Source organism: Talpa europaea (genome assembly GCF_964194135.1).
Source record: "Talpa europaea genome assembly, chromosome: 11".
Taxonomy (NCBI): Eukaryota; Metazoa; Chordata; class Mammalia; order Eulipotyphla; family Talpidae; genus Talpa; species Talpa europaea.
In genome coordinates, this window is record NC_140078.1 from 70,106,555 (window position 1) to 70,122,765 (window position 16,211).

Sequence of the window (16,211 nt, forward strand, 5' to 3'; positions counted from 1 at the left end):
GAAGGTCCAGCAGGAAGGGGGAAGGGAGTCTGAGCCAGCCTGGCCCCAGGGAGTTCTGGGATGGAGAAGGATTTGGGGTGGACACAGGCCCTCCTCAGCCTGACCTCCTTTTGCTCTCTCCCTCAGAGACTGGCTGATGCTGCAGAGGGCTTCCAGAAAGCCCATCGCTGGCAGGACAATATCAAGGTAAGAACTGCCGTGCCCTCCCAACCCCTAGGCCCTGCCCACCCAAGGGTGAATGTGAATGTGGGGGAGGGGAGTCTTCCCAGACCTGCTGGGAGGGTGCCAAGGGCTCTGTGGGGTAGAGCCGGGAACCTCTGTCAAACTTTCAACAAACATTTGTGGCTGGGGACTGGGACGTGGGTTGCAGATAGGAGACTCTCATTCCACCCCAGAGGAGCTGTAGAGTCCCTGTGGGTGGACAGGCTGCTCTGAGTGACGCTCTTCAAGGTTGGTGACTCCTTGGTGGCTGTGGGGTCTCCAGACTCCTTGAAGAGCTCCTGGCACCTCTTGGCTTCGGTTCTTTTCAGAGACTTTAATACACTGACCTGTAAGAGGCGCAGGAACAGGGGCCCCAAACCCCCATTGGCAGGACTTCTCTGTGCGGTAGCCCATCTTCTAGGAGGCCATCGGCCTGGGGACAGGGGCCAGGCTGCCACGGCCACAAGCCTCTCCTCCCACCAGTAGAGCTCGGAAGGGGCTCCAGCACCGAGGGAGTGCAGTGTGAGAAGCTGGCATAGAGCTCTTCTGGGGGTGATGGGGGCCAGGATGTGGGAGAGGGGAGGGAAGGCCACTGCCCAACATCAAACCCAGGTAGCCCTCACCAATTCAGGCAGCTGTGTTTGACTTAGTGGGCCTGGATATACCTACACCCTCTCTTTCAGACCAGAGGCTCAGAGGGTCATTGTAAGCTGGAAGAGAACCTGAGGCAGGGTTCCTCCCAGATTCAGGGAATTCCGATGCCAAGGATGGCAGAACCCCCAGGGACCAGACCAGCTGACAGGACTCGCTGGTCTGCACAGCAGCCTGGCTCTCTGAGCCGTGCCTCCTGGTTGGCTCTCTGCTAAACACAGGGAGGAGCATCGAGAGCTGCCCTCTGGGACCAGGGGACCAATATGGAGGCACTGGGACAGGCCCTGACTCACTCTGGCCCTAGATCTGGATCTCTGGGAGGGAGATAGGATTATCCTACTTAATTGATAAGAAAACTGAGGCCCAGAATATTCAGCCCTCCCTGAGGTGACCTGTTATTGTGATCCAGGCCACCTAAAGCTGTTGCTCCTACCCAGTCCCCCCAGGCCACTCTGAGCCCTGCCACACCTAGCCTGCACCTTGGCATTCTTTTGTTGCGATGTGGGAGCTGGGTGATGCCCAGCCCTAAGCCTGCAGGATTGGCCTCCCCTGCTGGTCTCTTTCCTCCCTGCCCTCATCCTGTGCCCCAGCCACGCTAATACCTCACTCCAGGCCTCTGAGCCCTTCGCCCAAATGCCCTCTATTCCTCCTGCTTGTCTGCAGCTTGTCTGCCCTTTCCTGGTGCAGCTGCACCCACCCTGCCCTTCAGCTTCTCCTCCTCTGGACACCGAGCACCCTCTACCCCCGCTCCCCGCTTCATTTGTTCCTATGTGCTTCCCCTCCCACCCCGACAGGCGGGCAGAGCAGGCACCGGAGAGCAAGCACAGGAATTAGGGAACAGAGGATGAAAGGACCCACCCTCTCTCTCAATCCAGGCCCCACGTCTGTTTTCTCTCCCTGACTCTGAAGATAACCCATGCTTTCCATGGGTCATCCTGCCAGATCCCTGATTGTCAGCTACTCCCAACTCCCGAGTCAGGAACAGCTTATCCCAGGCCAGCGTGGGCAGTGTGTGGCTTGCGTGATGGAAGGCCAGAGTGAGACCCGTGTTGCTTGAAGACTTGCTTGTGTACACTGGCTCACAGAGTGTAGGGGACCCAGACAAGGGCATCAGCTTCTCCATGTGGCAAAGGACTGGCTGGCGTTGGTGCTGCCAGTCGGCTTAGACATGCCGTGTGAGAGCATGGTGCACATATTAGGCTTTGTAGGTGCTAAATGGGTGATGGTGTGTGGCCTAGCTAGTCACACCAGCTCATGGGCCCTGGGTGCTCCTGACCGGAAATAAGGTAGGAATGGGCTCTGACTAGCCCAGCCTTGCTTGCCCAGTGCTCACCACCATTGCAGCCCATCTGTCCCACCAGTGTCTGGGCAGAGTAGAGCTTCCTCTCCTTTCCAACTGCAGTGTTAGGACCCTGTTATTCCCTGGAATGACTGCTGCCCAGGCTGCCAGACTGATGATGGCCCATCAGCCAGTATACCAGCCGGCCCTGCCTGGTCTGCCAGGGGGAGCTGGTGGCAGCTATAGGTGGGTACTGTGCATGCCACAGGCTACAGGAACTTGAGACTGGGGAATGGGCAATGCTTTTGTCCTTTGCAGGCCCACTACCCACCCTTGAAACCACATCCTTCCCAGTGACCTTCAGAAAGCAACAGCTAAGGAACAACGTTCCTCCCCAGTACTCAAGAGAGCCACCTGGCCTGTGTCACGACCCCAGCCTCAAAATTAGGTCCTTTATGCAAGCCGGGTCTTCCCTCGGAAATGCCCTTCCTTTAGAAAGGCAAAGACTATCCTCCAGTTAACTGTGTGGGGTTTCTCTTTCAGCCCCTACCCTAGGACTAGACCCCATTGCCAACAGTGCCCATCTTTGGTACCTCATCACAGACAGCTCCCAGCACAGGCTCCCCCGGGCGGTGTCCCAGTGGGCTCACGTGTCTGCCTCATGCAAAGCCCCTCTAGGTCTCACTCAGCACTGCCCACTCCCATGCTTGTGCCCGTTGGGTGCTCTCTGAACAGAGTGACCAGGAGCAGCTGGAGCTCAGTCTTTTACCTCTGAGATGGGGAGGGTGGCACCTAGTCCTGGTCACAGAGGAGACACGGTCCATGAGACCAGACTGGGATCCGCTGCTTAACCAGGACAGTTGGGGCCCTCTGTGTTCAGACTTCTGAGAAATGATCAGTGGTGTCCTCTCACACTCACACACACACACACACACACACACACACGCACGCATGCGCATGCATAACCATCAGCGCCAGCTCAGGAAATTGGGGAATCTTGGAACCTGTAGAGTCAGAACTGGGACAAGAGAGCAAGGGGGAGATGTCTGGATATGAAGACCCCTGCTCCCCTCCCTAGTCCTAGGTCATGACCCCACACACCTGGCCTTGTCACGGGCAGGGGATCCAGAGTCCCAGCCCTGTCCCACCCCTTGGGCACCAAAAAACGATGGCCCTAGTGAGCAGGCAGCAGGTGCTCTGGTGCCCATTACAATTAGGGTGGATGAAGATGGTCCACCTGCTGGACACTGCCTGGAGCCAGCACCTCACGGTGCCAGAGTTATCTGCCACCAAAACTGCCACTAGGGAGGAGCTGGGCCAGAGCATGGGTGAGGGAGGCAGGAGAAGCCATTGGTCCTGGGCCTCAGTGCCAACACCAGGGCCCGCAGGAGACAAAGCCCTGCCCTGGGCATCTAGTGAAGGAAGCAGTTCTACTCTGGGAATCTGAGAGGAGAGGTGACTCTAGGACTCTAAAGGGAGGGCTGTGAAGGTGGGGCTAGGCCAGGGGACCCGGCTGGGCAGGACAGGTGGCCTCCTCCGCCTGAGGTCTGCCCCAGTCATCGGGCCCACTGCTTGCCTCTCCGCCAAGCCGGCGACAGACGGCTGTCTCAGAAAACAGTCCTCTTGGCTGAGCTAAGCTGAGCTGGCAGTGAGCCAGGGCAGGAAGGCCAAGCGTCCTGACTAGTTCAGCCGGGTGGCTGGCCTGGGCCCTGCCCAGGGGCCTGATGGGCAGCCAGCAGCCAGGTCTGGCAGGTCACAGCAGCCACCTTCCACAGCACTAACCATAGATGCCACCGCTGCTCCCCACATTCACCCTGTGTTCATTTCCTCACCATTTCCCACTTTCCAGGGAGTTGGGGGATCCCTCTCTTGTTCTCATTGTCAGGTAAGGAGGATGTATGTGTCATCTATCCAAGGGTTGTGTGGATCCTCCCAGGCCTACCCCTCATGTGTCATCTGTGGACACAAATCCACACAGCGTGGGCGAGGGAGGGCATGTGTGTGAGCTCAGAGAGGTGGTTCCTCCCCTGCCCAGTTTGAGCGAAGTGGCCCCTAAAATACCAAGTAACAGAGAGGAGTGTCAAGGGTGTGGATACTTAATGTGAAACATTAAGGATTTCCATTTCACCCCAGCCAAGGGGTTTCTCCACACTCAGACCCCAACTGTCAACTGTGGCGTTGCAAACATAAGCACCACCACCACCACCACCCCCCCTGCATGGGGTGGCCCAGCTCTCTGTTCTCTTAGCACCCTCAGAGGAGTCATTATCATCCTGTTTTTATAAGTGGGAAATCAAGACCCCAAGGTAAAGCCTCATTGAGGCTACAAGATTCAACAGGCACCCCTTGCCTTGTCAGTGGGATTGGGGTGAACCTGGGACATCCTTATGGGGCCCTGGGGCCCACTGACTACTCGGGATCCCAGCTCTCACAGGTTCAGGATTGGAAGCCAGAACCCTTTGCCAAGATCTCTGCATGCCATCTGTAGGAGGCGCTGCCTCCTTGTGGTTTACCTAGTGGACAGGGCATCAGTAGTGGACACTGCGGCACTGCGTGAGCCAAAACCACACAGAAGCCTTTCCAGGGACCACCCCCACTCCAGTACAAATGGCCTTTATCTGCCGCACCTCAGCTTCACGTCACATTAAGCATAGCCACCGCAGCTGTGTTGACGACGTACTTTCACACACTTGCCCACCACCATCGCATGCTACTCTCTTCCAAGGAGGGCAGGAACTGGCCTTCTCAAGTCAGGAAACATGGGAGAGAGTCCTGCCTACCCTGCAGCTGAGCCCCTGGAAAGAAGAAATAGATTCTTGAGCCTCACTCATAGTCTGCAGAGGGCTGAATCCTCTTGTGTAGCATGTTCCCCCTGTGTCTCTGATGCCACCACCATCCGATCCTCCAGTGAAACTGTGAAACAGCAGTTCAAATGGAGAAAGGGATCCAGTGTAGCAGCTGGAGGGGTGGTCGAGCCTCTGAGGGGAACCTGGGGCCTAAGAGGGACAGACCCCCACCCATGCCCTTTCCTGCCCTTGCAGATGGTTTGCCTAAAAAGTTGGTGAGCGAAGCCTCGTGTCCTAATCTGCAGTCCTCCCACAGCACCCGCCTGTTTTCATTACGGAGGGAAAGCGCATCAGAGCCGTGTTTATAACCCCCTTTTAGATAACAAATCACATTTTCTTTTCACCAGCGAGTGTGTTGAATTGATATTTTTTCCCCTTGGTTTAATGGGTTTGTGTGTTCAGGAATGATCTTCATCAACCGAAACTCCTTATTGTGTTTGATGTAATGTCAGCTTTCATTAAGCGCTTCGGTCAGAACAGAGCACAGGGAAAGGCCCAGCACCTAGGAGTCTGGGCCCCGCCCCCGCCCGGGGCCACCTGGGTGCCCATCTTCCAGGACTGGTGGGTGGGCAGGAGGGTTGCAGTTGAGTTGGGAAGGTGGGTTGAAGCCGGGGGTAGAAGCCTTTCCTACCCCTGTGTAGGGTCCTGGTCTGTGTGATGAGGTTACAGGCTGTTGGTCACAGAACCCTGTAACACAGTAAGTGTCGAGCGCTAGATGCAGTGGATGCCTCAGAGGACCAAAACTATCAAGTCACCTTCGGTCTTACATTCAAGAGGTTGTGATCTTGCCCAAGCATGGTGCCAGGCATGCATTCAGTGTTCTAGAGTGCTTGAACTATGCCTACAGGTCCAGCCACTGGCCTGCACCCCCAGACCTCTGATGGGAGACAAGCCTATAACTGGGATTCCTGGCAAAGCCCAGCACCATCACTTCAAACCATGCCCCAGACCCATCACCTGGGCAGTCTCCAGGACCAACCCTTTCCCTGAGCATGAGGAGCTTGAGTTCAGAGAAGGAACAATGTCACCCTGAGGTCACACAGCAAATGGCGCCTAGCCAGGCCTGGGCAAGGGGTGACCAAAGTGACTTCTGCCACATGGAATAAGGGCTGGCTCTGTGCTTGCTGTTGACAGCCAGACACTTGGGCACGTATATCTGCTCATCACTCCTATTTGAAGACCACAAAGAAACAGGCCCCTGGTAAACAAGGGGCCTCCATGCCTTGCTGGAGGTTTTTGCTGTGCAAAACAGGGCTGAGGAGCAGGGGACTGAGACAGTGGCTCTGGCCCTGGGGCCTGCGGGCGCAGGGCTGGGGTGGCTTCTCCTGAGTGGGTGGCTTCATGGCACCAGGTTCACCTTCTGGCGGCCTCTGTCAGCCATGCTCAGTTCTGATTAAAGATCATTAAACATGAAATTAGCCCGTTTGTGTAACGGGTCCCTGGGGTGACCGGTGATTATGACGCGCAGATGGCCAAGAAGCCAGGCGGCGGGTGGGCAGCAGGGCCAGGATGGGTGGGGCCGGCACAGGCAGGCGAGGACCGGGTGGCAGGCGGCGGGCTGGGCTTTGTTGTCTCCCGCTCCTGTTGTGTAAACCCCCTTGTATTTCACAACAAATCACAGATAATTAATAAGTACATGCCCGTAATGAGCAGGCTTTTTAATAGAAGAAATTGGAAGATGCAGTGTCGAGTCATTATTTCACTCTTACCCAGACTCAGCTCTATTTTCCCATCTTCCTCACTCCCCCGGTCCTGCCTCCGCCAGTCTCTGCAGACAGGCTGCCTCTGACACTGCCTCCCAGCAGGGCTGCAGAGCAGAGGACCCTTGTGCTGGAGACAGGGAGTCTGGGGGGCTGTGACCCTGGTACCACATCACCCTGGAGCCTATGGGGGCCCCTGAAGACGACCTGGCAGGGGGTGGGAGTGGGGCATAACCAATCTGACTCAGCCTGCCCTCCCTGAATGGGGCTCTGGGTTGGGGGGAGGGGCAGCCAGATCCCAGACCTTGGGGCTGGGTGTCTTGGCTGCACCTCGGGAGACTGAGCTGTTGAGTATTGAATCCTCTCTCCCCCACCAGGAGGAAGACATCATGTACTATGACGCCAAAGCCGATGCTGAGCTGGTGAGTGTCCCCACCTGCACTGAGGGTAGAAGGGGGGCTGCCAGAGCCCCCTGTAAAATGCATGTTAAAACTCACTGCTCTGCATTCTGAGTTCAACCCTGCAGAGCCCTGGTGGCACAAGCCCCCACCCTAACTTCCCAGGACTCCCTTGGGGCCCTGACTCCTGGGGCTATCTCTGTCACTAATGGGCACAGCTGCACTGTCCATGGGCAGAGTGATGGACCCCTCCTGTAGGTCAGTTCAGTGGTCAGCATCAAGAGGGGCCCCTGAGTGCACAGAGTCAGGAGAGAAGGAGCAGCTGGGAAGGGCTTCCTGGAGGCGGGCAGGTGGGGCCAGGACACAGGATGCAGCACCGCTGAGTAAGCGCATTACAGGTCAGGACAGCTGCCTTCCCTGTGCCCATTCTCCAGACAAAGGTGAGGGCTGCAGGCGGCTGCGGTCACCACCTCGGGAGTGGCATGGACTGACAGAACCCGGAGTTCCACTGCTCTTTTGCCTCCACGTCATTGACGGGTTGGGGCCACCCTGTGAGATAGTGAGGGCCCCATCACCAGAGGACCCACAGGAAAGCGAGGTGACCATTGAGGAGACCTACAGAGGTGTCTAGAGTGTCTCAGGGCATGTGGAGCAGACAGTGTCTGGTGTCAAGGCCCAAGTCCACCTGCCTGCCTTTGAGACAAATGTTACTGAACCTGACTGTTTCCTCTGTAAACAGAAGTATCACAGCAGCTCAGTCTAGGGGCCCACCTGTGGTAGCTGGTGCAAGAACCCCAAAGTCCAGTTTTCCTCTCCCAGGCCTATCAGCCTAGGGGGATTCCTGAGGTGAGCAGGTGCCCAATGATACCAGGAGGTGAGCAGGCTGGAAAGGAGCCCTGCACAGGGTCCACGGTGCCAGGCTGGCCTGGGTGAGTCTTCAGGAGGGCAGGCGGGCAGGGGGCTGGAGAAGGCGGGGTGGGTGGGCTAAAGCAGGTGTGCTTCCCCCTTGGCTGAGCCTCCGTGGCTTCCAGAGAAGTTACTAAAATTAAAGCTGGAATCTGAAATTCAAATGAAGAGCGAACCTTTAATTAGACCCTGAATCTAATTCCTTACCCCCCCCCCCAAGCAGCGGGCTGTAATTTTAGCAATCAGTGCATTAAATATAAACCAGGAGACTGCAGTTACCCACCGTACAAAACTCTGGGTGTGGGGGTGGCACTGAAGGGCTCCTTGACCAGCCTGGTGGCCCGCTCCCAGGCAGAAGACCCTGAATTCCCTGCTCCTAGAAGCCCTCAACTGTATCCAGAACCCCCAGCCCCTGGCTGTAAATCACTGATACCCTGACCCTGGCCCCTTAGGCATCTGTTGGGAAACTAAGAAAGGCCCAAGCAGGGAGATTCATCCTGGGCGGGCCTGGGCTCAGGTCAGTTAGACCAAGTGCCAGCCCAGCCAGGCCCTGGTATAAATACCAGCACAAGCACGTTTGCTGACTCCCCTGCTTGTTGTGTTGTTTTGTTTTTTTAATCTTTGCCAGAGGTACAGTTAGAGATCTTTCTAGACCATTTACTTTTAAATTACCAGCCAGAAGGTGGGGGTGGGGGAAAGAGAAGGAAGGAAAAAGTTCGCCAGCTGATAGCTTATCAGAACGGAATCCAAATGTCACATTAGTTGGAAAAGTTGGGAGATTAAATTTTCCAGCGCCCTTCATCTGCCGCTGACATTTCGGGGGCTTTCTTCTCCCGCACCTCCCCCTCCTCTTTGCAGAACGTGAGTGGCGCACGCCTCAGAGGCAGCGGCTCTGCGCTCTGGCCTCCATGCTCCAAGGCTGCCTGCCCCAGCTTTACCCAACATCCAGGGGGTTCTGAGGGCCCTCCTAAGGCTTGCTGAAGTGGGCAGAGGGGCAGTACACTGGGTGAGGGGCAATGGGAGGGCAGCACAGGCTTGGATTTTGCTGTGCAAAATCTACCCTTGAGAAGCTGAAAGGGTGTTTGCTGCAGACCCTTCAAGCTGCGCTAACCCCCACCCAAGCCAGTGCACTACACCTCCCATCCAGGCAATAATTCATCCCCCAGGCCTGAGGGTGGACCTGGAGCACTCCCAGAAGAGGGAGAGCACATCTGGGTTGGGGGAGGCTTGAACAGGCAGGCCTGATCACCCCCTCCCTATAACAGACAAAGCCTGGACAAAGGATGGGGGTAGGGGGCGTACCAAGAGGTTAGCTCCCACAGGAAGAGAGGGAACCAGCTGGGCTGAGGGTGCTCATGAGGGTCTTGAGAGGCAGCAGGGGAACCTATGGCTGATTCACTGTTTATATCCCTTCCTCCCAGAGCACAAAGCCCCCCAGCTCTTACTGCCTCAGTCTCCATCTTTCCTCATCTGGCTTTTTCCCGTCTTCCCCTTCATTCTGCCACCATCTTCCCTCCCCTTCCCCCTGCACACCTGCACCCCTGCCTGCCCACCCCTCCTAGGCATCAGCACTGTAGTAGCAGACCCACTCCTGCCAGCCTGTGGTGGTGGGCGGGGGCACACTGCGCATGCCCAGCCTGCCCAGCCAAGAGATGCCGTAATTGGCACCTGTCAGACGGCTGCAGCTCGTTTTAGAAAGTCAACGGGAGCCTTTACCATCCTGCTGCCAGCAGGCACCGCAGACCCTCCCTCTGGAGGTCATCGGGTCCCAATGCGAGCCCCAGCTCAGCCCAGCTCTCCCCAGGATGGCCCCCCAACTCAGTCCCTAGAGTCACCTTGCTGCAGGGCCTGGTGCACCTCTCCCAGATGGGTCTAGGCCCTCTCCCTGGTGCCAGAGGAACCCCATGCAGGGATGGCCAGGGCTCAATGGGGTGGTGGGGTGCAGGGCTCCTGGGAAGGGCTGCCAGGGCTGCATGAGGCATGTCCTTGTCAGCAGAGGTCTGCAGTCTACTCCGCACTGACTTTGAGCTCTGCCTCCTTTGCTGATAATTAGTTTTCAAGGACGTGGGGAAGGGGTCAGTTTGGTTTTGGTTTTGGAATTTAGGTTTAGCAAATGTGAGGATTGGGGGGTGTCAGGTGAGATCAAGGGCCTCCTAGGTGAGGGGTCCATACCCGTAGCCACCTATCCCTGTATCTCTCCATCCCTCTTTGTCTCTGACTGCAATAGTCTGTCTTTGAGATGCTGCTGGCCCTCCCCTGTCTGCCGACCCCACTCCACCGTTTCCCAGCCCTGACATGCTACCGGGGTGGGGGGGTCCATTTCTGCAGGATGAACCTGAGAGTGAGGATGTGGAGAAGGGTTCCAAGGCCAACACCCTAAGGCTGGACTTCATTGAGGACTCAAACTTCAAGAACAAGGTCAACTATTCATACACAGCCGTGCAGATCCCCACGGACATCTACAAAGGCTGTAAGTATGCAGGGCAAGTGGGACAGGGGCATCACCCCACTGTCTGGACACTGTGATGTCCCAGGTGCATGCGCAGTGCCTTTCACCTCCAGCCACCTACCAGCAACTCTGTAACACCTCCCTCCTCCTTGGCACAGGTAGAGGGAGGGAGGTAAGGAGAGGGTTTCCAGTCCAGAGCAGCCAGGGGCTAATGATGTGGGGAGGTGGGATGTGATAAAGGATGGTTAAGGTTTCAAGCGCTAGGAACTTGAGAAACCAGTACACTATAGCTAGAAGGATTTAAGTCAGACAAACAGAAGAACTTCCTGAAGATCTTAGAATGTGTAGGGGGGAGAGACCAAGAGACAAAAATTGAATGGTGAGCTCTAGCTCCCTATTATTACTGATTCTGTGGGTACCTACAAGGTCATCTCAGAATCCAAGGGGCCCACTGGTTAGGGGGTCAGAGGTCCCAGAGCCACTGGGTAATGTCCAAAATGCAGGGAATCCCTCAGGGTCCTCAGGGAGGCCCCCTCCACCCTTAGAGTCAGCCAACTGTGTAACCTAGGGGGTGGGGGTGAAGGAGGATGAACCCCTGCCTGCCCCCTCCACAGGCCGCCCACAGGCCACCTGCCCAAGCCAGTAGAGGGGCACTATCACAGGCAGGCATGCTAATTAAAACAGGAGCCACATCGTCCTCCCAAGTCACCCCTCACTACCCACACAAATTACATTTTATATGTTTTTTATTTACTGTGTCACTTTTAATTAAATCTGTAATCGCCTGCCTGAGGGGGCATGGTCCCGCTTTCCCAACTCAGTGTGATCTGAGAGTGTGAGCACGTGGGTGCGGGTGTGCGCACAGGGCCGAGGAGCAGGCCGCTTGCCGGGCAGGAGCGGGGCTGCTTGTGGGAGTGTGTCCTCCAGCACACGCTCGTGTGTGAAAGTGGTCCTGAGTACCCACAGGGACAGCCAGCCAGAGCACAGTCTTCTCTTGGCTCTTGACCTGAGTCAGGAACCCCCTTGCTAGCAGCTAGAATGGGACAGTCTGCCCTTAGCCTCTTACTGTGCATATGGGGAAACTGAGGCCAAGTGAGGGGTAGGATCTGCCAGGCAGACTCTCCAGGGCAGGCAGTACTATGTAAACCATTTGAGAGCCTGGCTTTATTTTTTCCTTAAAGAGAAAAATAGAAATTGTTCAACTCACTAAGTTTCTAAATTAGGAATGGGGCCATAACATACTGTTCAATAGGCACAGCCAATGCTAGAAATGGCTTTTGTTTTCACATTATGATCAGTTAAGGGAAGCCGCAGGGACAGAGAGAGGGGAGGGGAGGGATTAGGTCAGAGACTAGACACAGCAGAGACCCACACTCTGGAGTGCGAGCGAGTGAGTAAGCAAAGGGCAGAGTGCCCAGGCGTGTGCCAGTGCCCCCTGGGCTGTGCTCAGAGTGCTGAGAGTTGTGTCTTTGAATCCCAACTCCTCGTCTACGCGAAAGGTTCCAGTGCAGAGGCTCTGCTGAAGAGAAGAACAGCCCTAGACGACATTCTTCGGTTCTCCTTTGGGCTGAATCTCTGATGGGGATCTTGGGGGGACAGGGGCAGAGATAGTGGTGTTAGTGTTCCTCCCAGGAAGAAAGGAGGCCAAATAGACTAGGAGAAGAAACGACAGCCCCTAGGGAGTGGTGTGGTCCAGAGACCAGGCAGAAGCAGGGGTCCAGCTCCTGCTGTGCTTTCTGCATTTCCACATGCAGGACAGGTATGCTGCACTGGTGAAAACATGCCCCCCACATACAACAGGCAGACTCAGGGCTGTCCTGCGTGGGGGCGGGGGTCCTATCCAAGCTGTTCTGAGTCTGCCTGGGTTGCAGCATCTGCCGGATGGAATCCACTCCTTTGCTCTGTGAGTGTGCATAGAAGAGGTACATCGAGGTACATAAAAGCAGCTCCTGAGCTTGGGGAAGGGAGGGAGGTTGCGAGGGCAAGACCCACTGGGGTCCTGTAGAGCAGAAGGGGACATAGGTATGAGCACCTGTGCCCAGAATGGCAGGCAGGCTGCTGGGCAGGTAGGTTTGGCAGTGAGAGGATCACTGCCTGGCTAGAAACACTGAGTGTAGATGCAGTTATATCTGATGAGGAGGGCAGGCCGTGTTGGGGTGCGCGTGCGCGTGGCTCTGTTGGAGCAGGATCATGGCACAGGCCCTGCCCCTCAAAGAGCCCCTGCCCCCGCCCCTGCCTGCTCCTGGCCCCAGTTGATTAATCATGGAGCTGAGTGGCTTCCAGCTTATCAGGTACCTTAATAGCTGAATAATTCCAGCCCCATCATCGGGCCCTTAATTGCTTTCTTGTGGCTGTAGCCCGGAGTGCATGCTGAGTGGGTGAGCTCCCAGAGGACCAGCTGCAAGCTCCAGGCAGCCTGCTGGACGGGCATCCCCGCTTACAGCTCCCTGCCACCTGGGTGGCCCCTCTCCTGGGACCCCAGCTGCCCTGCTGATCATGCGGGACTTGGCTGAAGGACAGTCCGAGCTGTTTCTTTGAAGCCTGGGAGAGAGTAGGAGCAGGAAGTCTGCCTGGAGGAGCTGGTACAGACTAGCTGAGCCCTGGGGAATGAGGGAAAGTCTGGATTGGCAGGGGGTAGGAAAGCCTTTCGAAATCTGGGGCACATGCATGGGCATCACTGTGGTGAGGTGTGGCGGGGGACACTCCAGGTGCTTCCCACCCCAGCCCCCTGTATTCCCCACAGCCACTGTCATCCTCAATGAGCTCAATTGGACGGAGGCCCTGGAGAATGTGTTCATCGAGAACCGCAGGCAGGACCCCACACTGCTATGGCAGGTCTTTGGCAGTGCCACGGGGGTCACTCGCTACTACCCAGGTAGGTGCTAGCTCATCTCCCCAGTCTGCTCAGTTCCCTGCCCTCCTCCATCTCCTGGCCCACTCTTCCTGGGCTCCGTGGGGGGTGGGAGGATAGTGACCGTGTAAGCTGTGACGTGGTCACGTCTGCAAGAGCTGCCTCCTGGGGTCCAACCCTTCCTTCAGCTACCACAGCAGTCCCCCTCACCTCTTTTCTTCCCACAGCCACCCCGTGGCGAGCTCCCAAGAAAATCGACCTTTACGACGTCCGAAGGAGACCCTGGTGAGCGAGCAAGGAGGGGCCGGGCAGGGACACCCCGAGCTCCGCCACCTCTCCTGCCTGCTCCCCTCCCTCCCGATATCCAGGCCTCTGAGCAGGGCGCAGCCAGCTCTATCCAATTTTCATTTCACACATCATTGCCACTGGAAAATGGATCCCATCACCCAGGCAGGCCTCCCAGCTGCCTCTGCCCCCCATCCACTGCCAGGCATTCCACCACCTCAGGACCGAGGGCTCAGGCCAGGGGGAGTTCCCAAGGGTTAGCATCTCTGTAGGGTTGGCCAGCCCCTGCCCCACCCCTACCCTCTCCCTGCCTCTCCTGCAGCACCCCTTGACCTCCTCCTTTCCTGCCACCTGTGCAGTCCTACACACAGCTAGCACTGTGCCCTTGGGACCGCGACACCAGGTCAGGAAACACAGCAAGTCACCAATGCCAGGGAACGTGCCTTCTGTTCCCTCCGACCACCTGCTTACCCCTCCCTGGGCTTGTTCACATGCCAGGGGACCGGGTGACTCATGTCGTGGGCAAGGACTATCTTATTACACGAGGAATCCTCAGTGCCTAAAAACCTGTCTGAACTATGTAGTAGATGGAATAGAAACATAGTGAACCAGATGTGGGGGAAGGAAGGACCCACAAGGTCCCAGCGAGGCCAGCCCTAACCGAGGCTTCTCCTGGGCAGGTATATCCAGGGGGCCTCATCGCCCAAGGACATGGTCATCATCGTGGACGTGTGAGTGGGCAAAGCTGGCGGGTGGGGTGGGGGCAGGGCAAGGGGCCAGAATCTGCTGCAGGGAGCATCACAGGGGAATGGCAAGAGAAAACCTGAGACCTACCTGGCGCCTGCATGACTTCCTCAGGAGTGGCAGTGTGAGCGGCTTGACCCTGAAGCTGATGAAGACGTCCGTCTGTGAGATGCTGGACACGCTGTCTGATGACGACTATGTAAATGTTGCCTCAGTGAGTGCCAAGGTGGCAGCCAGGCCAGGAAGGGGTCACCCCCACCCACATGCCACAGCTATCCAGCCTGGTCAGCCTGAGGCCACTGACCACTCTCACTGTCCCTGCAGTTCAACGAGAAGGCACAGCCCGTGTCATGCTTCACACACCTGGTGCAGGCCAATGTGCGCAACAAGAAGGTGTTCAAGGAAGCGGTGCAGGGCATGGTGGCCAAGGGCACCACAGGCTACAAAGCTGGCTTCGAGTATGCCTTCGACCAGCTACAGAACGTGAGCTCCACGGGTGGGCACGCGGGCGGCCAGGGCGGGCGAGGGCTGAGGCTTGAGGACACCAAGGATATCAAGGCGGATGGCCTTGTTAGTGCCCAACAAGCAGCCTCACCATCTGCGTGGGTGAGGAGGGCCAGAGGGCCAGGTCCACCATGGGAGGGAAACCCATCCTGGATGAGGGAGGGGTCGAGAGCCACCTGACACTACTCCTGCTCCTGCCCAGTCCAACATCACTCGCGCCAACTGCAATAAGATGATCATGATGTTCACGGACGGCGGGGAGGACCGCGTGCAGGACGTCTTTGAGAAGTACAATTGGCCCAACCGGACGGTGAGGCTCAGCCCTGGCGGGGGTCGCCCTAACCCAGACCCTGTACAGGGAGGGCTGCCTCTGGTGGCCAAGGCAGTAACCTCGAGCCCCACACAGGTGCGTGTGTTCACTTTCTCCGTGGGGCAGCACAACTATGACGTCACACCCCTGCAGTGGATGGCCTGTGCCAACAAAGGTAGCTCCTCCGGGTGTCACCACCCCGGCCTGCCTGCCTCGGCCTGCAGTACATCAGGGGGCTTGTCCACCTGTCCATCCATATGTCCATCTTCCCAGCTGCTCATTCAGCCATGACTTGTCCAGCTTTCCATATAAGTGACTGTCCATCTGTCTGACTGTCTAACTTGTCCTTCTGACTGAGCTCTTTCTGCCCATCTGTCCATGGTCCATCTGTCTCCCAGCCTGTCTGTTCCTGCATCTGTTTACTGGTCAACCCATCTCTCCATGCACCTGAGCCTGGTCTCCGGGTGGACTCTGAATGTCACTGGCACCCTAGAATGAGGGACTACAAGCCTCAGGCTCCCTTCACCCCAGTTCTGCATCCTTAAACCCCTGTACTCATGTCTCCTTCTGTAGCATCAGTTCCACTGACAGGGCAATGGCAGGGATCACTAAAGGGATATGAATTTGGGAAGCAGTGATGAAAAAGAGAGCATGAAAAAGAGAGGGTGCCTGAGGGACATGTCAGGGTTGTATTCATATCCCAGGGTACTAGACCCCCAATCTCATGGGTCCTGAGCATCACCCAGGCCCACCTCTGCCTCCGCTTCCCTCACAGGTTACTATTTTGAGATCCCTTCTATTGGTGCCATCCGCATCAACACACAGGTGAGACTGTCGGGGGCCTCCTCCTCGCTTCTGCTTGGATGGCAGGAGGTGGGCTGCTATGGGGTGTGAGCGCCCCCTGGTGGCAAAGTGATGCATGGGGTGGCACAACAGGAAAGGTGCAGAGGGAGGGTCAATTCCTAACCCCTGACCATGCCCCCTCCTCAGGAATATCTAGATGTTTTGGGCAGGCCCATGGTGCTGGCAGGCAAAGAGGCCAAGCAGGTGCAATGGACCAACGTGTATGAGGATGCACTGGTAAGGT

At 56.9% G+C, this 16,211-nt stretch overlaps 1 protein-coding gene across 3 annotated transcripts in view; it reads left to right on the forward strand.

Moving 5' to 3' along the window:
• Positions 1-16,211, forward strand: part of CACNA2D2 (calcium voltage-gated channel auxiliary subunit alpha2delta 2) — a gene marked incomplete at its 3' end in the record, with an annotated part of 132,570 nt that overhangs the window by 103,183 nt on the left and 13,176 nt on the right. For all 3 annotated transcript variants that reach the window (XM_084248085.1, XM_084248086.1, XM_084248087.1), the window contains exons 4-15: positions 127-186; positions 7,055-7,099; positions 10,310-10,451; positions 13,174-13,305; positions 13,509-13,566; positions 14,247-14,297; positions 14,425-14,524; positions 14,635-14,793; positions 15,017-15,124; positions 15,221-15,299; positions 15,900-15,949; positions 16,115-16,204. In XM_084248085.1, coding sequence (XP_084104211.1) covers positions 127-186; positions 7,055-7,099; positions 10,310-10,451; positions 13,174-13,305; positions 13,509-13,566; positions 14,247-14,297; positions 14,425-14,524; positions 14,635-14,793; positions 15,017-15,124; positions 15,221-15,299; positions 15,900-15,949; positions 16,115-16,204 — 1,074 coding nt within the window. The remainder of the gene's footprint in view (positions 1-126; positions 187-7,054; positions 7,100-10,309; positions 10,452-13,173; positions 13,306-13,508; positions 13,567-14,246; positions 14,298-14,424; positions 14,525-14,634; positions 14,794-15,016; positions 15,125-15,220; positions 15,300-15,899; positions 15,950-16,114; positions 16,205-16,211) is intronic.